At 57.3% G+C, this 27458-nt stretch overlaps 1 protein-coding gene across 2 annotated transcripts in view; it reads left to right on the forward strand.

Annotated features, from left to right (window-relative positions):
* The window catches only part of SPTBN4 (spectrin beta, non-erythrocytic 4), a 67696-nt gene that overhangs the window by 19781 nt on the left and 20457 nt on the right, over nucleotides 1-27458 (forward strand). Inside the window, exons 6-19 of one of the 2 annotated variants that reach the window (XM_058674737.1) lie at nucleotides 562-677; nucleotides 2787-2899; nucleotides 3007-3194; nucleotides 3286-3403; nucleotides 3643-3801; nucleotides 4681-4983; nucleotides 5711-5861; nucleotides 9167-10100; nucleotides 11177-11314; nucleotides 13878-14628; nucleotides 15796-15998; nucleotides 19251-19341; nucleotides 22375-22521; nucleotides 23486-23749. In XM_058674737.1, the coding sequence (XP_058530720.1) occupies nucleotides 562-677; nucleotides 2787-2899; nucleotides 3007-3194; nucleotides 3286-3403; nucleotides 3643-3801; nucleotides 4681-4983; nucleotides 5711-5861; nucleotides 9167-10100; nucleotides 11177-11314; nucleotides 13878-14628; nucleotides 15796-15998; nucleotides 19251-19341; nucleotides 22375-22521; nucleotides 23486-23749 (3676 nt within the window). Of the gene's footprint in view, nucleotides 1-561; nucleotides 678-2786; nucleotides 2900-3006; nucleotides 3195-3285; nucleotides 3404-3642; nucleotides 3802-4680; nucleotides 4984-5710; nucleotides 5862-9166; nucleotides 10101-11176; nucleotides 11315-13877; nucleotides 14629-15795; nucleotides 15999-19250; nucleotides 19342-20471; nucleotides 20565-22374; nucleotides 22522-23485; nucleotides 23750-27458 lie in introns of those variants that run through there. The other variant, XM_058674738.1, reaches the window with a different exon arrangement.

A 27458-nucleotide genomic window follows, 5' to 3' on the forward strand; every position in this document is an offset into this window, starting at 1 on the left:
ATTGTTCTGAATGATGCAGAAGGCAAGAGGGGCAGGGAGTGTGCATGCAGCCTCCAAAGCTGATTTTGCACCTTCAGTTAACTCGAATGGCACGAGAGGACATAGGAAGGGAGTTTCCATGCCCTGTCCGCTGTCAATTAACCTGACAAGTGGACGCAAGCCATCAATGGCTGTACCCCATCACAAAACCAAGGCACTGAAAGATGTATTAGCAGGAAATGGCTATGCTGAGGCTCAAGCCCAGGTGGGCTGGCTCCAGGCCCCACACTTCTAACCAGTCATGAGCTAACCCAGCCCCACACTGTGCACACAGACCAGCTCACACATGTCCAGGGCCAAACGCATGTGCACACACCCAGGAACCACAGAGGCATGGCCAAGGCTGTCAGACTCACCCCACCACCTCCCACGGCACCCGCTGCAGCACTCCACCCCGTTAGTTGGCCTGTACCCCTCCTGACCTCGCCCTGAGTGGGGTTCAGATAAAGGTATCTCGTTGTTGGCATTGGCCCTGGGCTCTGGAGCCTGCCTGCTGCCTGCCTGCTCTGTGCCCCTGCTCAGGCCCGATCTCGTGGACTTCAGCAAACTCACCAAGTCCAATGCCAACTACAACCTGCAGAGGGCCTTCCGCACAGCTGAGCAACACCTGGGGCTGGCCCGGCTGCTGGACCCTGAAGGTGAGCCCTGCCTGGCCCCAGTCCTGACTTCCTCTTGGGGGATCCTCAACCCTAGAGCCAACACCATTGTTAACATGCCTGTCTCCAGCCTGTGCCCATCCACAGCCCTGACTCCATCCTTAACTCATTTCCTGCTTGCAGTCCATGCCCAGCCCTGTCCCTCACATCCCCACCCTGATTCTTGTCCCTAATCATGCCCAATGCCAGTCTCCCCTCTCTGAGGTGGCAGATACTTCCTTTTGCTGAGCATCCACTTGTGCCAAGCATATGGTCTGGGACTCTGTCAAAACAGTCCCCTTTCATCTACACGCTGAGCCGGTTGGGTAGAGTTGGTCAGTCCTGCTTTTTTTTTTTTTTAAGATTTATTTTATTTTTATTACAAAGTCAGATATACTGAGAGGAGGAGAGATAGAGAGGAAGTGGAGCTGCCGGGATTAGAACCAGCGGCCATATGGGATCAAGGCGAGGACCTTAGCCACTAGGCCACGCTGCCGAGCCCTGGTCAGTTCTGCTTTTGAAGGGCTGAGAACGAAGCCCTCAGGGAAGTGAGGCCCTTTGCCCAGGCGTACTTTTGAATCTCAGAATTGTGGGCTGGATGAGTCTTCATCCCTGCACCTACTATGTGCCTGGCACATGGTAGATGTTCGTGGGTGGCGGTTTCATGAAATAGTGAAGAGGAAGGGCCATGTAGAATGTTGTGCATTTGGCGAGTAAATTAAAATGATATGAGAGTCCACTGAGAACTTCCTCCATGGCAGTCTATTCTCCCTAATATTTGCAGTGCTTCTGGGAGGCAGGACTCATGTTTATCCTTACTGTTTTTTTTTCCTTTTAAGATTTATTGGTTTATTTGAAGATCAAGGTTACTGAAGGAGAGAGAAGGAGAAAATAACCAAGGTATTTTGTTCTCCAGTTCACTCTGCAAATGGCCACAATAACCACAGCTGGGAACTAGGAGCTTTTTGCCAGTCCCCGACGTGGGTAGCAGGGGCTCAGGTACTCAAGATCATCCACCACTGCTTTCTCAGGCTCATCAGCAGGGGGCTTGATCAGAAGTGGGGCAGCCAGGACTTCAGCCAACACCCAGATGGAATGCCAGCTTTGTAGGTGGTGGTTTAGCCAGATGTTAGCTGCTACACCAGCTCCTATCCTAACTTCTATCGGGGAGGAACTGCGGTTCAGGGGACCTATGCCTGTGTTTCAAGGAAGTAAAGTAGTAAGAGGGTGAGCAGTTGCGCCAGGGCCCTCATGCTGACTTCTATGCTCATCCACCATCTGTAGGTTGTTCTCCTACTATGTGATAGGTATGGCAGAGATAGTGGTTTAAAAAAAAAAGGACCTGGCATGGTAGCCTAGTGGCTAAAGTCCTTGCCTTGCATCTGCTGGGATCCCACATGAGCACTGGTTCGTGTCCCAGCTGTTCCACTTCCTGTCCAGCTCCCTGCTTGTGGCCTGGGAAAGCAGTCAAGGACAACACCAAGCCCTGGAACTCTGTACCCACATGGGAAACCCAGAAGAAACTCCTGTCTTTGGATTGGATTAGCTTAGCTCCAGCCACCTGGGGAGTGAACAAATAGATGAAAGATCTTTCTCTTTGTCTCTTCTTCTTTGTGTATCTGACTTTCCAATAAGAATAAATGCATGTTTAAAAAAAAACCAGACAGGCATGATTTTTGTCCTACTTTAGCCCAAACTCTAGCTTAATGACTTATATCAGTGGATGTTTCATCTCATGATGTGATTTATTCTGGGAAAGAACTGTTGAGATGTTATGGAAGAAACAAGAGGAGGTCAGCCCTTGTCAGGGTGAGCAGGAAGGCCTGTCTGAGGAGTCATGAAGGATGCGTGGGAGTAGAGGAGTGAACAATATTGCAGGTGGTGAGGCCAGCGTGTGCAAAGGCCCTGACAGACAATCCCTCTATAACTCATATCCATCACCCACCATTTAGTCCCACGGGACTAAACAGATGCCAAACTGAGGAGCACAGAGGTGATCTACCGAGGTCACACAGCCAGAGGAGGGGTTTCTCCCACCCTCGGCCCCATGCATTTGGCCCTTCCATCTGTGTGCCCACCATTCTGCTCCCTGCCTGCCCTTTCTCCCTCCAGATGTGAACATGGAAGCTCCAGATGAGAAATCCATCATCACCTATGTTGTCTCCTTCTACCACTACTTCTCCAAGATGAAGGCACTGGCTGTGGAGGGGAAGCGGATCGGGAAGGTACGAGGAGCCATGGATGGAATGGATGTGTTGCCGAGAGCCTGGGACTCCTGCTGAAGGATATAGTTGGGATGGGGGCTGGCCCCACATTTCTCCTATCGGTTCAGGTCCTGGACCAGGTGTTGGAGGTTGGAAAGATCATCGAGCGCTACGAAGAGCTGGCAGCCGAACTGCTGGCCTGGATTCACCGCACTGTGGGCCTCATCAGCAACCAGAAGTTTGCCAACTCACTGAGCGGGGTGCAGCAGCAGCTTCAGGCATTCACAGCCTACTGCACGCTGGAAAAGCCGGCCAAGTGAGGCCCACCTCAGGAAGAGGAGGGAGGTGGGTGACAGGTGGTAGTTGGGAGGCCAGCCTCCCCACCCCCACTCACGCCCTGACTGCAGGTTTCAAGAGAAGGGGAACTTGGAGGTACTACTCTTCAGCATCCAGAGTAAGCTCCGAGCCTGCAACCGTCGCCTGTTTGTACCTCGGGAGGGCTGTGGCATCTGGGACATCGACAAGGTGAGCTAGGCAGGGCTGCTTGGTAGGGTTACGCAGGATGTACACTGCTCAAGAGAAACATTCAGTTTGTAGACAATGTGAGTACAGCTTTCTAGCAGCAAGGTATCATAAAGAAAAGCTTTATCTTCTCTATTTTTGCAAAATGATGTCGTTTACACTATGAGTGGCTTCAGAGAAGCCAGGGCTATGAATCTGCAGAGAGTTGTTGGAATCTAACTGCCTGCTCATGTCTCCCCCAGGCCTGGGGCCAGCTAGAAAAGGCAGAACATGAGCGAGAGGCTGCCCTACGGGCCGAGTTGATTCGACAGGAGAAGCTGGAACTACTGGCTCAAAGATTTGACCACAAAGTGGCCATGAGAGAGAGCTGGCTGAATGAGAACCAGCGCCTGGTATCCCAGGTACAAGGCATAGGGCTTGGCTCCGGGGGAAAGGGAATAAGGAGGGCAAGGCTGATGTCCCAAGGGTTTGAGAGGGGGGTTTGATGTCCTGAGCAATAGAGAAGAGTTGGATGAGTCTCCTAGCTGACAAGTGAGGCTGTGAATAGAGAACTAGTCTCTGAAGTGATGGCTGGATGAGGGAAGTGGGACTGCTCTTCACAGTAATGAGCCAGTGAGACTGGTCTCCATGGTAACTGTAGAGAAACAAGGAGATCTTAGGTGATAGGAATGTTGTATTTTGTGTCCAGGGTAACTCAGCAGGATAGAATTGGTCTCGTAAGTTACAGAATAGGGTAATCTTTGGGACAATGGGAGGATAGCACCAGTTTCTGGGCCTGAAATTTAGGGTTGGATAGGTGATAAAACAGGTTGAGACTGATCTCTGGACTAGCATGAGAGAGCTAGGCTGGTCTCTAGAGTACCAAGGGAAGGGAAGGCTGGTCTCCAGGGTAACAGGTATGGGTAGGACTGGTCTCCAGGGTGACAAAGAGGGGATGGGGCTGATCTCCCAAGCAATAGGAAAGTACAGGTGGTCTCCAGGATAACAAGGGAGGATTGAAGTGGGCTCCAGAGTACCTGGAGAGGTGAGACTATCTCCACAGCAACTGTGGAGGATGGGCTTATCTCCATGGTAACAAGTATAAGTGGGACTGTTGCCTGGGCAACTGGAGGATGGGTGGAGTTTGTCTCCAGGGTAACAGAGAAGGAGGGTAACCAAGGTAGGTTGGTTTGCAGGTTAAATGGGGGAGTTTTTCACAATCACGCAGGGTCAAGGTAACAGGTGGGCTGCCAGGACAGCCTTAGTGAGTGTATGAGTGTGTGTGGCCTACATCTCCCCAGGACAACTTTGGGTATGAGCTGCCAGCTGTGGAGGCAGCCATGAAGAAACATGAAGCCATCGAAGCAGACATTGCTGCATATGAGGAACGGGTTCAGGGTGTGGCAGAGCTGGCCCAGGCACTGGCGGCCGAAGGCTACTATGATGCCCGGAGGGTGGCAGCCCAGCGTGACAGCGTCCTGCGCCAGTGGACCCTGCTTACAGGGCTGGTGGGTGCCCGGCGGACACGGCTCGAACAGAACTTGGCCCTGCAGAAAGTCTTCCAGGAGATGGTGTACATGGTGGACTGGATGGAGGAGATGCAGGTGGGGCTTTGCTGGGTCTGGTACTTGGACTGAGTCCTGGGAGGACAGGGAAGGAGTCGACAGACATGTATGTGGACAAGGAGGGGGATGAGCAGAACAGAATACAGAGGAAGCCAGGGAAACTAAGAGCAAGATAAAGAAACAGGAAAAGACTGAAATAGCACAAGAACCAGGGGCAGGGACAGATTAAGCCAGAGGAAGACAGTGATGATTTGAGAGAAAGCAAGAGAAATCAGAGAGAAGAAGGAAGAGAGGAGAGAGAAGGAGAGAGGAGAGAGAGTGTCTAGAAAGGCAACTCAAAGACTTCCAGAGGAAATCTCTGTGCTGCAAAGATGCAGGGGGCAGTGAGGTCACTCTGCAAAGGAGGGAGGCCTGCCAGAGGCTGAAAAATACAGAGACAGAGATAGAAAATATGGAAGCAGAAAGAATCAGACACACAGAGGTGGAGATGGGAGTAGAGATGCAGGCAGAGGGTGGAGACAGAGAGGTGTCCACAAGAGAGAGAGGTTGAGAGGTGGAGGGAGGGAGGAAGAAGGGAAAGTAGAGGGAGGGTGGCAAGGTGACAGAGATGGAGCTCAGAGATGCAGGGCTGAAGAGGGAGGGGAGGGTAGAGTCCAGGAAGCCCAGACAGCTCTGCATCGAGAGCAACAGCACAAAGCAGGCAGCAGCAGGGGAGAGGTGGGTGGCCTGAGGGTCAGTGCTTTCAGTGCTCCCTGCACCCCTGTAGGCTCAGCTATTGTCCCGGGAGTGTGGGCAGCACCTGGTAGAGGCGGAGGACCTGCTGCAGAAGCACGGGCTGCTGGAGGGGGATATTGCTGCCCAGAGTGAGCGGGTGGAGGCCCTCAACGCTGCTGCCCTGCGTTTCTCCCAGCTGCAGGGTAAGTTGGGCCGGAGACCCTCGGGACCCATGCTAACTGGGGCAGGAAGGAAGGGGTGAGCTTCCTGTTCTGGGGGCGGCATCTAAGCAGAGCCCAGGGTCATGTTCCATCAGGGGAGTCATGGGAAGAGGGGTTAGTGTCCTAACTGGGGGGCTGGATCCCTCAGATCCTTCCTCCTTGGAAACTATGCAGTGGCAACTCACTTTAACGGAGCCTGTGTAGTGTGGCCCCATCTCATGAAAGGCTGCACAAAGTCACGTATAGACAGGGCCTGTTCAGTACCAAGCGACAGAAACACAATCTGGTCTGCTTGTGAAGGAAAAGGCCATGTCCAGGGAAGACGGGCATGGCTGGAGCCAGGCCTCATTCAGGGTATTTCTAAGACTCCATCTCTTTCTACCTCTGTTTTTTGTGGGTGCATATCACTGTCAGGCATTCCCCCCACTTGGTGGTGTAAATCTGGAATCTTGCAGGCCCTGCTGCATCCCAGCAGTGGGCAGGCTCCTTTCCCCCAGTAGTTCCCTGGAAGGTCCAAAGAAAGCTTTCACTGGCTCAACACTCAGCCAGTCATCAGCACCCCAGGGACTGCAAGTGATCTAATTGGCCCTATCTATGTGACATACCCACCCCCAAGACCAAGAGTGGGGTCAGTCTGCCCTTCCCCAGATGAGGTCTGAGGGGCAGGGAGGGTACCCACACTGAAAGCAGGGCATGGATGCTGATGGGCAAAGGCAAGGCCAGCACGTTGTCTCTCGGAAGCCCTCTGTGGTCTCCAGACCATGTGGCTCTTGTGACTCTTGTCACACGGCAAGGAGCACGAGTCTTGTTCAAGAGCTGGGTGTTTGCTGGGTAATGGTTCTATGGTGTATTTGGCTGAGGACTGGACAGTCAAGACCCCAAGGTTAGCGAGGTGAGTGAGCTCCTTGACCATCCTGTCTAGGTGCAGGGTGCGTGTGCCCATTGTTAGGGTCCACGTGGCAGCCTGATCATGACCAGCATCCGGGCATGATTACGCAGTGGTATTGTTCCTTCTGCTTCTACTTAGAGCATGAATGTGAAATGGCTTTACCACAGCCGGCTGTGTGTGTGAGGGTGTGACCTGTGTGTGTGAGGGTGTGACCTGTGTGTGCTAACAGTATGGCCTGTGCGTGCTGAAGGTGTGGCCTGGGCCAAAGGCTTCTCAGGCAGCTCTGCTCTCCAGTTATCTGTCTGCTTACACCTCAGGAGCTCTGGAACCCCATTAGACACAGAGTCACCCTGCTGGCTGGCAGTGCCATGTAGGAGCTTCTTGCCCTCCACGGGCTGTCAGTTTTCTTTCAAGCTCTGATGTAGACATGCCCACCTTGACTAGACCTCCTGTGGTCCACTGCACACCCCAGACAGCTGCTGGGACCCGCTTCTTTCCCCGAGGTGGGCTGGCCCCCACAGGGCATCTGTCTGTCATCTCCCTGGGAAGACAGACTGGCTGATCTGCTACTTTTTTTAATTTTAAAGATGTGTTTTTTTTATTGGAAAGACAGATTTACAGAGAGAGAAGGAGACACAGAGAGAGATCCTCCATCTGCTGGTTCACTTCTGAGGGTGGCAACAATGTCCAGAAAGAAGCCAGGAGCTTGTAACTTCTTTCAGGTCTCCCATGTGGATGCAGAGGGACAAGGACTTGGGCCATCCGCTGCTGCTTTCCTAAGCCATAAGCAGGGACCTATTCACTGGAACCCTCACCTGCTGTCCTCCCCCCCCCCCACATCAGGGAAATATCAGCCTCAGGAAGTTAGAATGGGGAACAGAGCCAGGACTGCAGTCTAGGCATTCTAGGATTCAATGGAGGTGTCCCACCCACATCTGAACCCTCGTGCCAAAGGCCTCTCCTAGATCTACCACTTCTTTTTTTTTAAAAAAAAGATTTGTTTATTTTCATTGGAAAGTCAGATATACAGAGAGGAGGAGAGACAGAGAGGAAGATCTTCCATCCATTGGTTCACTCCCCAAGTGGCTACAATGGCCAGAGCTAAGCCGATCCAAAGCCAGGAGCCTGGATGTAATCTCTTCCAGGTCTCCCACGTGGGTGCAGGGTCCCAAGGCTTTGGGCCATCCTCAATTGCCTTCTCACACCACAAGCAGGCAGCTGAATGGGAAGTGGGGCCTGCCGGGATTAGAACCGGTGCCCATATGGGATCCTGGTGCATGCAAAGCAAGGACTTCAGCCACTATTGGTACCGCACCAGGCCCAATCTGCCATTTCTTAGCTGACCCTTGATGAGCAGCCCCTCCTCTCTCCACGCCTCAGTCCCTTTATCTGTGAAACAAGGCTCCTAAGGACACTGGTGCCCAGGATGAGTGTGAGGATAAACTGAAACAGCATCAGAGCAAGGGACTGGACACCCAGGAGCTGATGTGGTTGTGACTGTCACTGGTCAGGGTGTGGACACCAGAGCTGACATCAGTGAATGGTTGAGACTGTCACCCAGTCAGGGTTGTGCGCATTGGAGTGGACATCAGTGAGTGGCCTGAGTTACCGAGCTCCCTTCTCCCTTCCCAGGCAATGCCTCACACTTCCCTCGTGGCCCAGAGTTCACAGTCACAGGCAGACACCCAGGCACGAAGGTTTCCAAGGCAACACTTCTCTTCGCCTCAGGCGGGGCATTCTGCTCTTTTCCAATCCTTCCATTCCATTCCACCCCAGAAACGCTGGCTATGACCCAGCACTTTAATTTCATGGCTCTCTGGTCACAAACCCGAGATCCAGAAGGAAGGTAGAATATTTCAGGGGAAAGAAGGAGGTTCAGGTCAGCCGTGCGGTTAACAAGCGGCAGAGGATGGGAAGTGCGGGGCTCGGGTGAGGGCGCTAAAACAGGATCAAGAGCAGAGACGTGGCATTTGGCCCAGTCAGTCCTGATGCAGACTCATTTGACCCTCGAGTAGACAGACTGTGAGATGCTCCAAAGGCACCTGTCAGTCAGCCAGCCGTGTTACCGCATTCAGGCTGCAGCTCTGGGCTTCCCCCAGGGCTGGGCAGCGGTAGGGGTGTGGTGTGGTTGGGACAGACCCGGGCCCTGGGGGTGGGACGGAGTAGGCAGTGACAGCCCCAAGTAGGCAGGATTGGGATGGGAGAGACAGAGGAACCTGACAGGGGTCCCAGGGTCTGCTGCAGCCTTGGAGTGTCAGGGAAGGCTGTGTGGAGGAGGGGATGTCTAACCTGGGCACCTCATGAAGTCAAATCAAAGTCAGCGGAGGCAGCCTGCACCCTGTCTCTTGGGTGCTCGCTGGCCAGCACCCAACCTGGGGTTCTCTGTTTCTTGGCCCAGGATACCAGCCCTGCGACCCGCAGGTCATCTGCAACCGTGTGAACCACGTGCACGGCTGTCTGGCAGAGCTGCAAGAGCAGGCCGCTCAGCGGCGTGGGGAGCTGGAGGCCTCGCGGAGCCTGTGGGCGCTGCTGCAGGAGCTGGAGGAGGCCGAGAGCTGGGCGCGCGACAAGGAGCGCCTCCTGGAGGCAGCGAGCGGCGGGGCGGGCGCAGCGGGTCCCGCGGGCGGCGCGCACGACCTGTCCAGCACCGCGCGCCTGCTGGCGCAGCACAAGATCCTGCAGGGCGAGCTGGGCGGGCGCCGGGTGCTGCTGCAACAGGCACTGAGGCGCGGCGAGGAGCTGGCTGCCGCCGGCGGGACAGTGGGCCCGGGCGCAGAGATGGTGCACTTAGCCGGCCTGGCGGAGCGCGCGGCGAGCGCACGGCGTCGTTGGCAGCGGCTGGAGGAGGCGGCGGCGAGGCGCGAGCGGAGGTTGCAGGAGGCGCGGGCGCTACACCAGTTCGGCGCTGATCTCGATGGGCTCCTGGACTGGCTTCGCGACGCGTACCGCCTCGCAGCCGCCGGCGACTTTGGCCACGACGAAGCGTCCAGCCGCCGCCTGGCGCGCCAGCACCGCGCGCTCACTGGGGAGGTGGAGGCGCATCGCGGGTCCGTGGGCGGCCTGCGGCGCCAGTTGGCGACATTGGGAGGCGCCAGCGGGGCTGGGCCGCTGGTGGTGGCGCTACAGGTGCGCGTGGTAGAGGCGGAGCAGCTGTTCGCCGAGGTGACAGAGGTGGCCGCGCTGCGGCGCCAGTGGTTGCGGGACGCGCTCGCCGTCTACCGCATGTTCGGCGAGGTGCACGCGTGTGAACTGTGGATCGGCGAGAAAGAGCAATGGCTGCTCGCCATGCGCGTGCCTGATTCACTAGATGACGTGGAGGTGGTGCAGCACCGGTGAGCGCGCGCTCCTCAGGGCTCCCAGGACCCCCTGCCTCATGCACCTTCATTGGCCCAACAATTACCCCTGTCTTTCCTTCACCGGCCTTTATGGCCCGGCCTGTCAGCAGCTCTCTGTCCCTCTGTAACGGGGCCACTTATAGGCCCCACCTCACAGGCCCCTGGTGGACAGGAAATGAGGGACTAGTAATCACACCCATGGCACCAGCCTGGCGGTGCCAGGAGCCTTTCCCATTATTACTAGGAGGCGTGTCCTCATCCAGACAGGAATGGGCACCTGAGCTCCTGCAGGCCCACCCTAGTGCTGATCCCTCCCTTGAGACACCTCCTGGCCCATGCAAATGCCATTTCCCTGGCTGACAGAGTAGTCCAGGTCCTTGCCACTTACTGTCCCTTCACCCTACGACAGTACCTGCTGCACCATGGCGCCTGGCATAACAAACTTGCCCGCTGGCTTCTGGGGCAAGGAGCTGAGCAAGCAGATGGACACTGTCATCCCTCAGCAGCCTTCCCCAGGGGTGCCCTGTGTCTCCTCTACCCCGTCCACTCCATCTGAAGGCTTGCACTCAGTACTGCTGGAAACAGGCCTGCTCCCAGACCTTACTGCACCCACCGTTACCCATGTGTTTTAAGCCAAGGAGGATCCCTGGGGCTGCTGTGTGGAGGGGGTGGGGGGGCTGGGAGCCCAGGTGGGACAGAACCAGGCCAGAGCAGAGTCCAGGTCAGAACAGGCAGGTTGTGGGGGCAGTTGTCCAAAGCAAAGTCCAAGTGCCTGAGCTGGGGCTGCTGCAGGGCAGGGGGGCACTGCAGGCAGTTGGTCACAGTGGTGTGAGGAGCCCCAACAGAGTCTGTGGGCTGGGGTCAGGTTTGGAAGTTTAGGGTCATGAGCACAGCGGGGCTGTGGGCATGTGTGAGGGGAAGGCTCAGGCCCTAGACAGGGGTGAGAAGCAGCAGGCAGAAGAATATGAAAGGGGAGGCAACAGAGTTCAAGGCTGCAGTTGGAGACACAGTTTCCTGGATGCCAAGGGGCAGCCAGGGCTGGGCCCCTGATCCCCTCCATCCTTGTCTGGCAGGTTTGAGAGCCTGGACCAGGAGATGAACAGTCTGATGGGCCGTGTCCTGGACGTGAACCACACGGTGCAGGAGCTGGTGGAGGGCGGCCACCCCAGCTCAGAGGAGGTGCGCTCCTGCCAGGACCACCTTAACAGCAGGTAGGTGGGGCCTGGGGCCGGGAGACCTTCTCCCTGTCTTCCCATCTCCTCCTCTCACATCCACTCACCTGCGGACAGCCTGGTGGGGGAAGCGTGATTTCTGCCTGCTGAGATGATGCGTCAGCTGAGTCGTGGCAGTACTCAGTGCTGGTTGTGTGTGGTGTGTGCATTGTTTGTATCTTGCTTCTTTGGTTTGTTCTGGATCGATTATCCTTCAGGATTAAAAAAAAACTTTTATTTATAAAGATTTATTTATTTTTATTGGAAAGTCAGATTTACAGAGATGAGAGACAGAGAGAAAGATCTTCCATCCGTAAATTCACTCCCCAAATGGCCACAATGACCAGAGCTGAGCTGATCCAATGCGAGGAGCTTCGTCCAGGTCTCTCGTGCAGGTTCAGGGTTCCAAGGATTTGGGCTGTCCTCGACTGCTTTCCCAGACTACAAGCAGGGAGCTGGATGGGAAGAGGAGTAGCCAGAATGCCAACCGGAACTTATGTAGGATCCCAGCACATACAAGGCGAGGACTTTAGCCACTATGCTACCATGCTGGGCCCTCTTCCAGGAATTTTTAAAAATGTTTTTATTTGGGGCCCGGCGGCATGGCCTAACAGCTAAAGTCCTCGCCTTGAACGCCCCTGGATCCCATATGGGCGCCAGTTCTAATCCTGGTAGCTCCACTTCCCATCCAGCTCCCTGCTTGTGACCTGGGAAGGCAGTCAAGGACGGCCCAATGTACTGGGACCCTGCACCCGTGTGGGAGACCCGGAAGCGGTTCCTGGCTCCTGGCTTCGGCTCGGCGTGCACCGGCCGTTGCGCTCACTTGGGGAGTGAATCATCGGATGGAAGATCTTCCTCTCTGTCTCTCCTCCTCTCTGTATATCTGACTTTGTAATAAAATAAATAAGTATTTTAAAAATGTTTTTATTTGTTCATTTGAAAGACAAGAGTTACAAAGAGAGAGAAGAACAAAAGGGATGGAGAAGATCTTCCATCTGCTGCTTCACTCCCAGGGGGCTGCAACAGCCAGTGCTGGGCAGGGCTGAAGGCAGGAGCCAGGAGCTTTGTTTGGGCCCCCTACATGAGTGTAGGGGTCCATGGAATTAGGCCATCTTCTGCTGCTTTCTCAGGCATCTTAGCAGGAAGCTGGATCAATCAGGTCTCGAACCAGCCACCCATACAGGTCACCAGCACCACAGAGGCTTAAATTGTAACACCACAGTGCTGGCCTTGAGCTGGGAATTCTTTGAAGCCCTTTGTATTACCTGCTTTTATCTCCACCCCACCCCTACCCCCTTCTCCCAATTTCCATAGCGAAGAATTTTGAAAGGTACTGACAATGGTAACACACAGGCATCTTTCCCCAGGTCACCACCAGCAGTTCTCAGGGTGCGGGTGGGATTCCCATAGGGGATTGCAAAGGCTTGCCAACTCCTGAGTGGAGGCAACCTCAGTTCTGTCGGCATCCAGAGCTGGGCTCCTCATCAAATACATACAGTCTTTCTGGCAATGCTCTGGGGTAAAAATTTTCCCCGTGCTAGAGTTGACGAACTGGGAGAGGAGTGAAAAGTCCTGGTCCAAAGTCACAAAGCAAGTTAGAACACTTCGAGTTGGGTGTGTCTGACTCCGAGGACTGTGCTCCTCACTGCTGTGTGGTAGCGTCCCAGGACCCACGGCCCCAAAGCCTCAGTGGTTGCCGGCATCATGGGGCCACAAGTGAAGCCAGCTTCTCAGCCTGGAGGGCCTAGTTGTGCTGCTTCAGATCATCACCCCGCTAATGTGCTGGGAAAACAGTGGGAGAGGTGCTGGGTACTCATGTCCCTGCCACCCACGTGGGAGACCCGGAAGGAGTTCTGGGCTGCTGGCTTCTGCAACATATTTATGGTAGTGATATCAGTTAAAGGGAAGAGCTCTTTGTGTCCCTTTCAAGTACATCAGTCTCCTCAAAAGGAAATAAAAACCCTCTGGTGATTTCTGTCATGTTTAGAGACAGTGGGGAGGGGCCCACACAGTGATGCAGCAGGTTAATCCACTGCCCTGCAGTGGCAACACACCATACAGGTGCCCGTTCGGGTGCCAGTTTGGGTGCCAGTTTGTGTCCCGGCTGCTCCACTTCCCATTCAGCTCCCTGCTTGTGACTTGGGAAAGCAGTGGAGGATGCCCCAAAGCCTTGGGACCCTGCACCTGCATGGAAGACTGGAAGTGGCTGCAGAGCTCAGCTCTGGCCGTTGTAGCCACTTGGGGTGTGATTCGGGGAATTCACAGTGGATTGTACAGTCTGTTGTGTTCAGTGGCAGAGGGAGAGAAGGTAAGGGCCAGGGTCGCTGTGAAAACAACGCGCCTCACTTTTGTCATTTGTCAGCTAGGCGACAGACACTCTTAAGTGGCTGTGCCAGGGTGGGGCTGCATTTTGCACAGGCAGGAATGAGAAGGGCTTAGTGAGCGCAAGTGACCCAGTGACTGCATGCCCAGGTGTGCACCCTGGGTGGCCAGGCCCTCCATGCCCACGGGAAACTCCTGTTTGAGCTTCAAGTCGCCTTCTGTCCTTCCCCCACCCCGGCAGGTGGAACCGCATCGTGGAGTTGGTGGAACAGCGCAAAGAGGAGATGAGCGCGGTGTTGCTGGTGGAGAATCATGTGCTGGAAGTGGCCGAGGTGCGCTCCCAGGTGCGCGAGAAGCGGCGAGCTGTGGAGAGCGCCCCCCGCGCTGGCGGGGCCTTGCAATGGCGACTGAGCGGCTTGGAGGCCGCATTGCAAGCGCTCGAGCCGCGCCAGGCGGCCCTTCTGGAGGAGGCGGCTCTGCTGGCTGCGCGGTTCCCGACACAGGCGGCGCGGCTGCACCAAGGCGCCGAGGAGCTGGGCGCCGAGTGGGGCGCGCTGGCCGGCGCTGCCCAAGCGTGCGGTGAGGCGGTGGCGGCAGCCGGGCGTCTGCAGCGCTTCCTGCACGACCTGGACGCCTTCCTGGACTGGCTGGTGCGCGCCCAGGAGACGGCGGGCGGCAGCGAGGGGCCGCTGCCCGGCAGCCTGGAGGAGGCAGACGCGCTGCTAGCGCGCCATGCGGCGCTCAAGGAGGAAATAGACCGACGGGAGGAGGACTACGCGCGCATCGTGGCGGCCAGCGAGGCGCTGCTGGCCAACGACGGTGCAGAGCTGGGCCCCGGCCTGGCGCTCGACGAGTGGCTGCCGCACCTCGAAGTGGGCTGGCATAAGCTGCTGGGTCTGTGGGAGGAGCGCCGCGAGGCGCTGGTACAGGCGCACGTCTACCAGCTGTTCCTGCGCGACCTCCGCCAGGCGCTCGCAGTGCTCTGCAACCAGGTGCCAGCTCTGGCGTTTAGGGGACGCGGGACCGGGGAGCTGGGTGGGGGGCGGGGAGGGAGGGGCCGGTCTGCCGGGAGTACTCACTCCCTGGCTGATCTGGGTGGGTGGGAGTGGCAGAGGATATGGGGCCCTGGGTTTGTGGATTGTATGTGTGTATGTGTGTGTGTGTGTGCGCTCGCGCGCGGGGGGGAGTGCGCGCAGCACTGTGGCATTGTGATGTCTGGGAGACTCCCGAGGGTTCCCTGGGGGTTGAGATTATCTGGGAGGAAAGAAGAGGATGACGTTGACTGGGGCTGGGTGAAGGGGAATCAAAGATCTTGGAGTGTAGATGAGGAAGGATTGAGATTGTAGAGGTGGCCCTGGGGGTCAGGAAGCCTGCGATGGCTCATGGTGACAGGTCTTCTGCGCAGAGCAACCGGTTTTGCTTCTCAGGGACCCTAGTGTGTGGATCTCCGGAGAGGGCAGTTACCTGAGAATGGCCAGGCGTGCCTGGTCTTGGCCACACAGGACACTCAGTTGCAGATGACCCATGAGTGGGCGCCAGTGGGTGAGGATCATCCTCTCATAAGTGACCACCTGTGCTGGTCATCGAGAAGGACCTTGATCAGAACTGGGATTATCTGGGGCGGAGATAAGCAGAAGCCCCCCGACTCCTGAGGTGACCACGGATGGGGCTGACAAGGCCCAAGGAGACCCTTTGTGACCCAGTTGTCACACTCATGAGAAAACAGGCAGGGAGGGAGAACCTCCTTGAGGCCACACAGCTCCCCCTTACCCCCACCCATTTAGTATTAATCAACTTCAGCAGATACTGATGGAAGGACTCCTCATGTGGGGCACCCCTCTGGGACCGGGCACATCTGGGGAAGAGAGACACAAAATGCCACCCGCACCCCAGGCCTGGTACTGGGGTGCAGGTGTTGGGGTCAGATGGGAACCAAGCAGGTGCACACAGAGGAGCAGGTGTGTGCTGTGAGAAACCACAGAGCAGGGGAGGGACAGCGCGTGGGAAGGAGATGGCAAATGGCCAGGCAGAGAGCAGCACAAGCGAAGGGCTTATAGCAGGCCCAGGCCCAACCCTGTTTGCTCAGCTGGGTCCTGGGATGGAGACGCAGGGTGGCAGCGAGGGGGCTGAAGTGTGTACCCCCTTCTTCTGCTCCCCAGGAGATGGCGCTGTCTGGGGTGGAGCTCCCAGGCACAGTGGAAGCTGTGGAAGAGGCGCTGAAACGGCACCGGGATTTCCTCACCACAATGGAGCTGAACCAGCAGAAGATGCAGGTGGCGGTGCAGGCCGCGGAGGGCTTGCTGAGGCAGGGCAATGTTTATGGGGAGCAGGCCCAGGAGGCTGTGACCCGGCTGCTGGAGAAGTAGGTTCCCTCAGGCCCCCCAGGATGTGGGATGGGGCTGGGGGTGGGGTGGAAGAGGCCAGAGGCCTTCCCCTTTGTGTCTTGAGCCTACCCTTGGTGTGGGTGCCTGGGCCCTTGCCTCCCTGCGTCCTACTACTCCAGGACCCATAGCCGGGACCTTCCCCGCCGCCCCGTGCCAGCTTGTGTCGCCTGACACTCTGGCTTGTCACTTACTTTGAATTAGCATCCTGCCAGCACAGCCTCCCAGTTCTTGAAGAGCCACCCAGAGTGTGTGTCTGCGTCTGTATGTGCATGTCTTGTGCCCCTCCAGTGCCTTGCTCTGTCTCTGTCACCCTTTGTCTGGTGACCCAGCTTCCTCTGCCCAAGCCCCCTGCTGCTCTCTGGTACAACTCTGACTGGTAACGGGTCCAGTGCCCTCCTCCTTGTCCTCCTGTTCCCTGATGGGGACACAGCTAGCCTTCTGGCGCCACCCTGAGACCTCAGCCTCAGGCCTGCGTTTACTTGGAACAAGTCTGCTCAGGTCCTCAGGATGCAGACTCATCACCTAGGCCCCTCCCCAGGCTGGGCCCTGTTCTGAGTGCCGGCCATGTTCCAGGCACTGTGGAAGGAGCAGGAGGAAGTTAAGGGCCACTCCCCCTCTCACACATTGCTTCTCAGTTATTAAGGGCATGTCCCATCAATGGTTTAGTTATGTGTTCTTCATCTGAATGAGTTACAGAAAGAGAGACACACACACAGATCTTCCATCTGCTGATTCATTCTCCAGTAGGGCCAGAGCAAGGGGTAGACCAAAGCCAGGAGCCTGGAGATTCTTCCAGATCTCCCATGTGGGTGCAGGGACCTAGGCACTTGGTCCATCTTCTACTGTTGTCCCTGGTGCATTAGCAGGGAGCTGGATTAGAAGCAGGGCAGTCAGGACACAGACCAGTGCTCCTGTGGGATGCCGATTCCTGTTCACGTATTCTTCAGTCAGCCAAGCACACACTGCACCCCAGCTATGTGCAGGTGGAGTCAGTGCACACAGCAGCCATCAGGTGCCACCAACAGACCTTACACCTTGCCCAGCAGGGAGGTCCAGAGTGGACTGGGAGTGGGGAGACAGGCACAGTGGTCTAGGCTGGGATGACAGAAGGCCGGAAGACGATGGGAACCTAGAAGGAGACCCTGCCTCACTCCCAGGCCTGTGCTGGGCCAAGTGGGGGCACAGCAAGGGAGTGATATAGCCCGGTCTTGCACCCCACCCCAAGGCCCTATCATCCAGATGTTTCCCTAGGGGGCAGGATGATGATGTCACACAGAGTCAGGCCCCAGGCCCAATTCCATCCTTTAAACTTGAGGTACACAGCAGTTCCCCACATCCGTCCGCCACACACCTCACCTCTCCAGGAACCTGGCCCAGTGTGTGCAGGTGCTCATGTTAAGACCTGCATTTCAGGGGTGGCTTTGTGGTGTAGCAGGTAGAACCAACGGCATCCCACATGGGCATCTGTTCTAGCTGCTTTAGTCTGATGCAGCTCACTGTTAAGGCACCTGGGAAAGCAGCGGAGGATGGTCCAAGTTCTTAGCCCCAGAAGCTCCTGGCTCTGCCTGGCCCAGCCCCTGTAGTTGTGGCCATTTGGCGAGTGACCAGCAGACAGAAAATCTCTCTCTCCAACTCTGCCTTTCAAGTAAATAAGTCAATATAATAAAACAGGACATCACAACAACCCTGCATTTCACATGGGAGGCCCAGAGAGGGGGACAGACTCCCTGAGGCCACAGCGGGGTCTGAACCTGCTGTTTTCCTCAGGGCCTTCCTTCGCTCCCCCAGGACGGATGTCAGACAGTGCGGCATGTGCCAGCCGTGGGCACGGGGCTGGCGGCTGCCTTCTGCCCCGTTCCTTGTGTGTCTCCTGCTGCCTAGCCCTGAGCCTGCCCATCCTGAGCCCTGCCTCCTGTCTAGCTCTGTCTCTGTTCTCGCTAGAACTCCCTGCCGCACACCCTGTCCCTTCGCCTCCGTTCATCCGTCTGTCTGTGTCTCCTGATCTCTCGCACACTCTGGTTTTCTCTCGTCTCCATCCCACAAACCCCATCTTTCTTGTATGTCTATCTTTCTCGCTTCTGATCCTCTCTCATTCTCTCTGCATGTCTCTTCATGTGTATGACAGAACCGTATCAGGCACCTACTGCATAGCAGCCCCCTTTCCGAGGCATCGGGGATGCAGCTAGGAACCCCACAGATAACTCCCCTCCCAGGGTGGGGACAGGGAGCACACACAGGATCAGCTGGAGCATGCTCAGTGTGGTGTTCTGAACTGAAGACCCAGGCAGTGGGGGGGGGTGGGGTAAACCCGTCAGAGGGGGCCTCATGCAGGGAGTGAAATACAGGATACATCATTCCAGTTGGACCAGCCAGTGCTGAGGCCCTGTGGTGGGAGCGGCTTGTTCAAGGTCCAGCCAGGAGTCCACTGTGGATGTCCTGGGGTGGGGAGAGTGGGAGGAGGAGGGCTGTAGGGGCAGTAAGTAAGGGTCGGGGCAGTGTGTAGGTTCTAGGCCTGTGGAGGATAGCTCGCTCGCTCTCCCCCCACCCTTTCCTGGGGAGAGAGAAGCCATGGGCTTCCTGGACAGGAGAGCCATGCCTCTGACCAGCTGGGGATGGCTGGGCCTGTATCCAATTTGGCCAGTCCCTCAGGTCCAGCGTCTGACCCTCCCTGTCACAGCAGCACCCCTTCCCCAGGGCTGCCTCTCCGACTGTCCCCATCCCCCGCCCATGCTGCCTCAACTGTGTCTTTGCTGCTGGTATCCTGCGTCCCCTCTGCCTGTCCTCCCCAACCCCCCGGCCTGTCCCCTGACTCTATCACTTTCTTCCTTCATCATCCCTGCAGCTTCTCCCCGCTCTCCTGCCTTCTGGGCCACACCGCTGGGCTCCCTCATTGTCTCTTTCTTCTCTCTCTTCCCCCCATGGGTCTCTGTTTCTCTGTCTCCTCTCTACCTCTCTCTGATTCTCTTTGAGGTTGCTCACTCCAGTGTGTGCCTCTGGGTGTCTCTTTTCTGTTCTCTCTGTACCCGCCTCTCTCTCTCTCTCCCTGGACACTACCACCTTGCCCCTCCTTTCTACTCTCCCAGACCACCTCCCTGCTGCCCTCGCCTTGGTCCCATCCCCTCCTAGCTCCTTAGTATGTGCCCGGGGACTTCCCACTCAGTCCGGGTACCCTCACAGTCAAGTCCCCTGCAAGAGGCCTCCCCACAGCCCTCATCTCCCCACATCCCCAGGAGCCAAGAAAACCAACTTCGGGCCCAGCACTGGATGCAGAGACTTCACGACCAACTCGGTCTGCAGCACTTCCTCCGAGACTGCCACGAGGTAGGCCCGACAACCGCACTGGGGCCAGAGAGTCTCCCCCAAATGCAGGCAGGATGGGGGCGGGGACGCCCCGTCGAAGTGGGTCGCCGGGCGATGCGCGCGCCGCGCCGCTAGGGGACGCACGGGGGCCCGGTCTCAGCGCGCATGCGCTGCGGCTCGCTCCGCGCCCACGCTGGCCCCGGGGAGGGACCCGGGCGGCCCTGGCAACGGCGCGCGTGCACGCGTCCGGGTCCCGCGGGGACGAGCGCTGAGCTCACCTTTCTCGCTGGAGATTTGGGGTGAAGCGCTGAGCTCGGGGACCGTGGGGGCGAGGGTGGACCGGAGGCCCAGAGCGCTCCCCGGGCCAGAGATGGACGTGAAGCAAGCGGTGTCCCCTCCCACCCAAGCCCCTCTCCGTCCACGTGTGCCCCATCCCAGGGACGACGGCCCAGGTCCCTTCCCTGTTAGAGGAGGCTCGGGAGCCTGGCTGCTTTCCCCGGCACACAAGCTGTCCTGGACGCTGCCCACATCACTGAGGTTCCAGCACCCCCCACACCAGGCACCCCATCCAGGCGCCTCAGGACTAGCCCCTGCTTTCCTGAAGACCTCTGCCCAAGTCTCCTCCGACTCCTGAGATTCAGAAGCCAAGCCCTGCCTGCCCCCTTACCAGAAAAGGTGGTCTGCCTCTCTCCACATGGACAAGGGCCTCCATCCCCCACTCCCACCAAAGTGAGATGCGAAGTCCTGCGCCCCCTCCCCGCTGTTCAAATGCTTCTGACTGAAGCCTTGTAAGGGATGCTTCCCCTCCACCCCCCCCCAGTATCTTCAACCCACGTATGGCAACCAGAGACGCAAGCCTGTTCCCACTGGAGATGGTCCAGGAGGCCCCTCCGCACCCCCACACGGCTGGGGAGCTCAACAGCCAGGTCCCCCTAGCACAGCCGGCGAGGTTGCTCTGGACCAAGCAGCGGTCCTCCGAGATGGCCCCGAAGAGCTCCCACCCGAAGCTTTGGGGAAAGCGGTGATTCCTCCTGGAGCCCCAGCCGTGGTGGGGGCCCCCCGCCAGGGAGGCGGGCATGGAGGCAGGCAGGGGGCGCGCGCGGGCGGGCGCGCTGCCGCGGCGCGGGGGCGAGGCAGGGGGCGCGCGCCCGCCGGAGCCGCAGCCGTCGCCGGCGTCGCAGTGGAGGGGCGAGTGTCCGCCCGCCCGCCGCAAGGACGCCCCGCCAACGCTGACGCCGCCCCAGGTCTCGGGGGGCGCCCGGGGCAGGGGGAGCGGGCGGGCGCGCGCCCCCCGTCGGCCTGGGTGGGGGAGGGGGCTCGGGCGCGTGCTCGCCGCCGCAGCCGCGGGAGGGAGGGGCGGGGGCGGGCCGGGACCCCCGGCCTGGGGGAGGGGTGCGGGCGCCGGGAGCTGTCCGCGGTGCTGGTGCGGACTGGGGGGTAGAGCCGCGCCCAGGGGCGGGAGCAGCCGAGGGACCCCTTATCTAGGATCACTTTTGGGGTAGCCAGAACCGGCCGTGGGGGATCGCGGAGGGGCGTCTCAGCCTCCCTAGGGGGCTCTTTGGGCAACGGGAGAGCAGACATCTACCCTGAAGTTGCCGGATTCTCCTTTTGGTGGCGGTGATAGTGGGGTTCGTCCTTGGGCTTTTGCAGCGTCCTCTGATGATGATGGGGGTGAGACACTTTTTGGGGGGCTTCGGCTTGAGCGAGGAAGGGATCGGATTTGCTCTAGGCGTGGAGACTCGGACTTTGGGAGGACTTTTTCTTCTTGTTTTCTCTTTGGGAGCTTTACCTTGAGGACTGGGGAGCCTCCTCCTTCCCGGGGCTGTGGTTGCCATGGGGTTTTCCCTTCCGGACAGGGACTTGTGAAATGAGTCGGGGGTGGGGTGGTCCGCACGGGACTCGGCTGTAGCGAGGGAAGGAGGGAGGCAGCGCGCTGAGCTGCGGAGCAGCGGGGAGCCCGCGGGGGTCTGGGGTGGGGTTTGGCCAGCTCAGGGTTTGTCCTTGGCTGTGGCTGCATTCGTCTCCCGGGACTTCTGAGCTGGTGAGCCTGAGTGCGGTGTTTTTGTTTTTGGTTTTTTTTTTTTTTTTTTCTTTTTCCCCTGCAGGAGGGAGCAGAGGATCTTGTGACTGGAGAGGGGAGGGCGGGGAGAAAGGAGGAGCTTAGTCTCCCAGGTGCTAGGTTTGGTGGAGAGTGGGGAGGTGGTGGCTTGGGGCATAGAGCTTGCTTATCCTGGGGGACAGGGAGACCACGGCCCAAGAAGCTGCCCTGTAGTTGGTCCTGTCCAGGGCAGGGAGGGGCCACTTTCACTGGCTGCCTTTGGATGTTTGGTTTTGGTGTGTGGGGGGATGGGGATGACTAGACTTGGCTTAAGATGGGGGTGCTGCTTGGAAGGTTTAGTCTAATCCGTGTTGTGCTGTGTGGGGCTGGATTTGGGAGTGGGCTGGTTCAGGGATCCAGATGGCATTACTGTAACTAGGGGGTGTGGGGGGGGTCTGTGGTCATAGAGCCCTAGGGTTGGGTTTGGGGAGCCCCATGTGCACATGAGCGGTGCTAGATCTGGAGTGGAGGCCCACTGTGGAGGGAGCTAGACCTGACCCTAGTGGGAAGGTTGTTTGGGGTGTTGATTTGGCCATATGGAGGGGGAGGAAGCTGGGGCTGCATTTGCTGCCCTGGGGTATGGACAGAGGATCTTGGTACCTACAAACAAGGCAGTGAGGGAATGGGGGCTAAGACTGAATTAAGAGGTCTGAGTGCCACTGCAACTTGTGGCTGTGGCTGAATTGAGAGTTTGCTCAGTTAGGCTAGAGAGCCTGTTTGGGGGCGTGATTTGGCCTAGGGTGAATAGAGGCCAACTGGCCCGGGATCCCCGCATGAGGGGCCTGTGGGAGATTGAGGGGGCCCGTCCTCTGGACAGAAGTGCCGAAGGCTTGGACCTACCCAGGTTTTTGTAGCCTTTAATCTTCCCACCTTGGCTGGGAAAGGACACACAGGGGTCGTGTCCTGTCAGAGAGACGAGCTGAACCTCCCCTCCTCCCCTCCCCTGCCCTGCACAGCTGGATGGCTGGATCCACAAGAAGATGCTGATGGCGCGCGATGGCACGCGGGAGGACAGCCACAAGCTGCACAAGCGATGGCTCCGGCACCAGGCCTTCATGGCCGAGCTGGCCCAGAATAAGGAGTGGCTGGAGAAGATCGAGAGGGTGAGCCTCCCTGGGGTCCCCTCCGCTGCTACCCTGAACCAGTTCAGATCAACTGTGTGTCCACTCCCAGTTCCATGGCATTGAGGTGTCCATGGGACCTCTTGGGGCCTCGGTGTGCCCATCTATAGAATGGCCAGCGTCTATACTGAAGGGCTCTCACAACCTCCTGTTGGTGAAGTTTTTCATGCCATCCTGTAGCTCCCACCCTCAGTGTGTGGGGAGAGGGCCAGGGACAGCCCACGGACACCCAGGGTTCAAGTGCACTTCAGGTTCTCCGAGCCTCGGGTTCTAATTCTACATGGGCCTGGGCCCAGCTGCAGTGTCTCAGGCAATGGCTGAGCCTCCTGGAGCCTCAGGGCACTCTACTCTAACATGAAAGAAGTTATGAATGTGGCTGCTTCCTCGGGCTTTGACATGGACAAGTGACCTGGGAGTTGTGGTCACGGTGGTGGTAGTGCTAGTGATGTTAATGGGTAACCCAGTGTGTGTAGGTCTGGCCCACCACAGAGCTTGGCTTCAATCTTAGAGAAGGGCCAGAACTTGCCCTATCTCCTCTGGCTAAGCTCCTAGGCTTGCAGCCCTAGATAATCCCCACTCTACCTATTCCAGTGGAGAAACTTTGATGAGCTATGGAGCCCCAATGCCAGTGTGTGACAAAAAGTGTAGTCTAATTGCTTTGATTTGATACAAGTTCATTCTCTCTCCCATCTCTGCCTTCCCCTCCCTCTTGTGGCCCACTGCCTGGGCTTGTGACTGTGTCTCTGTGTCCATTGCCCCCGCCCATCTCTGAATGTCTTTCTCCTGTCTCTCTATCCTGCCGGGGCCTATCTTGGCATCTGCTTCTCATATTTCCGTCTCCCGACGTGCCACCACCTCCTTCTGTCTCTCACCTTCATCTCCCTGCGTTCCATTGCTACCCCCTCTTGACTCTTATCTGCCACCATGCACCTGCCTGGGGGGCCAGGAGGGCCAGCAACTGATGCAGGAGAAGCCGGAGCTGGCAGCCTCAGTGCGGAAGAAACTGGGTGAGATCCGCCAGTGCTGGGCCGAGCTGGAGAGCACCACCCAGGCCAAGGCCCGCCAGCTGTTTGAGGCCAGCAAGGCAGACCAGCTGGTGCAGAGCTTCGCCGAGCTGGACAGGAAGCTCCTGCACATGGAGAGCCAACTGCAGGACGTGGACCCCGGCGGGGACTTGGCCACCGTCAACAGCCAGCTCAAGAAGCTGCAGGTAAGATCTGGCTGGCACAACAGGGCCACCTAGGGTCAGGGTCAGATCCTGCGGAGTTGCTTCAGATGGGCACCCATTTTCCAGATGGGAACACCAAGGCCCACAAGTGGAGAATGGCTCTGCCCCTCACTGGCTGTTTTCTAAGCCTGCCTCTGGGACCTGTCCTCGTTAGCTCTTCCCAGCAGTGCTGGGAAATGGGTGCTCTTGCCACCAGCCCTGCCCTGTTCTGGCATCAAGGGCACACCTGGGCAAGGGCACACAGTCCACCGGCATCTCCCTCTGAAGCGAGGGGCCCTCGGCTATTTCCCTCAGTTCACAGTGGGCCTACGTGAACCAACCAAAGGGGAATGCAGGCTAGGTAAGTGACTTGCCCAGGATAGCGACTGACAGTGCCTGGGCTCCCACTTCGGCCTGCTGACTGCCCATCATTATTTGTGCCAGTGGTGACACCAGGAAGAGTCTGGCAGCTGACAGGGAAAACATACTCCTCCCCCACCCCCTGTATCGTTGTGTATCTGTTTAAGTGTGCGTCAGAGGGCAGTGAGGCCAGGGATGTCCCCACACCTAGATTGAGTCCAGCGGCTCTGTCCCCAAGACCCCATACTGTAGTGAAAGTCATAGAAATTTGTAAGCACGGGTTAGGCCTCCCCAGGTCTGCCATCCGAAAAATGAAGACCAGCAAGTGTGTGCGTTATTGAGTGGTTTTATACTTTGTTTAAAAAAAAATTTTTTTTAATTGGAAGGTCAGAGTTACAGAGAGGTAGAGAGAGAGAGATCTTTCATCAGCTGGTTCGTTTTCTACGTTGCCACAACAGCTGGGGCTGGGTCAGGCTGAAGCCAAGAGCCTGAGCTTCTTCCGTGTCTCCCACATGGGTGCAGGATCCCAAGCACTTGGGCCGTCCTCTGCTGCTCTCCCATGGAGTTGAATCAAGAGTGGAGCAGCTGGGACTCTGGGCTCCAACCAGCACCCATCTGGGATGCTTGTGTTGTCATACTTGTTGGTTTAACACGTCTTGCCACAGCACCAATTCCTGTTGATTTATTATTTTTAAAATTTATTTATTTTTATTGCAAAGTCAGAGATACACAGAGAGGAGGAAAGAGAGGAAGATCTTCCATCCACTGATTCACTCCCCAATGGCCGGTGCTGCTCCGATCCGATGCCAGGAGCCCAGATGCTCTTCCAGGTCTCCCACACAGGTGCAGGGTCCCAAGGCTTTGGGCCATCCTCGACTGCTTTCCCAGGCCACAGGCAGGGAGCTGGATGGGAAGTGGAGCTGCTGGGATTAGAACCAATGCCCATATGGGATTGCAGTGCATTCAAGGGGAGGACTTTAGCCACTAGGTGATCACACCGGACCCTGTTGATTTGTTTTAAAGTAACAGTGTTCTGTCCATCATATATGAATTCAGGTGGCCTCCTTGAGGAGTCCCAGAAGTGGCTAAGCAGAAGGGAGCACCGTTCTCAAAGCATCTGCCACCGTAGACCCTGTGCCCAAGCCTTGTGCCCGGTGGGCTCTGAAACCCCTTTCTGCCCACTGGGAGGGAGTGAGGATGAAGATGGTAAAGAAGCTGTCACTCTGCAGGCACCTTGACAACAGCTGGGGACCATCACGGGGGTCCCAGGACCACATTCTGAAACGCTGCTGCCTGCCATGGGCCCTGCCAGGAGGAGGTGCTCTCAGGGAGAATCATAGCACAGAAAGGAGCCTAGGGTCACACAGCCACCAGATGACCATCCAGTACCAGCTTCAGCTCCTGTCCACCCACCTGCCCTGGTGCTCCCAGCCCACAGCAGGGAACAGCCCTCCTGCTGGCCCCCCAAGTAGTCTGTCACTGTCGGAGGGCCTGACCCCACTTGGCAGACAGGCAGTGGACAGAGGATAAGGATGCCTGGGAAAGCCACGCAGAGCAGGGTGGTTGGGGGTGTCCAGGCCGATGCCAAGGCACGTGCCCAGGGGCTCCCTGTGCCTCTGCCCTCCTGAGGGCAGGCTGGCAAGAGGGATTGTTGATGAGCTCCCTAGAGGTGGGAATCTATGAGAGCTTCTGCCCGAGGCAGAAGGAGAGGACAGCTGGGAAAAGGTGTGCCCAGGCCAGGGTAGGGGGTGCGGGGAGGCTGCAGCCAGCGGGGGGTGAGGGGGTGCTGGCAGCTGGGAGCATCTGCCTCCCCCAGCTCAGGGGACAGGAAGGGAGAAGCGATTGTGGCTTGGAAGGAGAGCCTGACCAGATGGAGCAGGGACCTCCCATCGGCCAGGACAGCTGGGAAATAGTGCCCTGGCCTCACTTTCCACCCCCACCCCTCGGCTCCCAGCCATCTCCTGCCCCCACCCCCCACCCCAAGTGCAGCCAGGGCTGGCTTCCCAGAAGGGATGAACGCTTGGCTGCCGCTGTCTTCAACTCCCAAACAGCAGCTGCACAGGGCGCTGCATTCCTGCTGAGCCCCACAAACCATGTAACCAGGCCCGAGCCCAAGCCTCCCTGGAGGCCAGGAGTGGGGGGAGCCGCCTCCTCCACTCTCCCTTCCCAGGGCTCAGAGCAGAGGAGGCTGGGCTGTGGATCAGCAGGGACAAAGACAGGTATCCGGCACAGTATTTGTTTCATTTTTGCTTTTTGTTTGTTTTTAAAGAAAGATTCATGTGTTGAAGTTGAAAGGCAGAGTTATAGAGAGGGGAAGAGAGAGAAAGATGGAGAGATGTTTCATCAGCTTCCTGTCATTTGTATATTTCCACTGTGAAAATGACCCCAATGATTGAGGTTGGGCCAGGCTGAATCTGGGAGCCTAAAACTCCATTCAGCTCTGCCAGATAGCAGGGCCCCAAGCACTTGAGCCATCTTCGGCTGCTTTTCCATGCACATTTGCAGGGAGCTAGATTGGAAGCAGAGCAGCCAGGAGTTGTATCAGTGCCCATTTGGGATGCTGGTTTTACAAGCAGCAGCCTTACTGTGCCACAGTGGTAAGTCTTTGCTTTTGATTCGCTCCAACCTTAGTTACATTGTCACTGTGTTCAGAAATGAAGCTCAGCTGTCACCTGCTTCCTTCCATTGGGTCTGCCACCTTCCTGCCATCCTTGTGCTTTCTTTTACTTATTTGACAGGTAGAGAGAAAAGCAGAGAGCATCTTCCCACCTGCTGTTTCATTGTTCAAATGCCCAAAATAGTCAGGGTTGAGGCCAAAGCTGGGAGTTGGGAACTCCATCCATGCCTCCCATGTGGGTGGCAGAACCACTTTAGCCGTCACCTGCTAACTCCCACGGTTTGCAAGAGCAGGAAGCTGGAGAACAGAGCTGGAGCTGAGAATCCAACCTAGCCACTGTCAGTCTGGGACGTGCACATCTTAGCCCCACGTTGCTGTCCAAACATAGATTTTGGGGATGCTGGGTTGGTTGTGGACATGGAGCCAGTGTTTGGCACAGGGGCTAAGTCATTGCCTAGGACTTAGGAGTGCCTGGGATGGGTCCCAGATTCTACACTCCCCAGCCAGCTTCCTGCCAGTGCTTATCCTGGGGAGGCAGCAGCCGATGGCTCACGTGCTGGCGTCTCTACCGTTCACATGGGAGACCTGGATTGTGTTCTGGGCTCTTGGCCTGACTGTCATAGACAGGCCTTTTAGGGATTGAAGCAGCAAGTACTCTCCCTCTCTCCTCTCCCTCTCCTTCACACCCACATTTCTCAGTCAAATAAAATTAAAACAAATAAAGAAAGGTTTTTG

Source organism: Ochotona princeps, chromosome 16 (assembly GCF_030435755.1).
Source record: "Ochotona princeps isolate mOchPri1 chromosome 16, mOchPri1.hap1, whole genome shotgun sequence".
NCBI lineage: Eukaryota > Metazoa > Chordata > Mammalia > Lagomorpha > Ochotonidae > Ochotona > Ochotona princeps.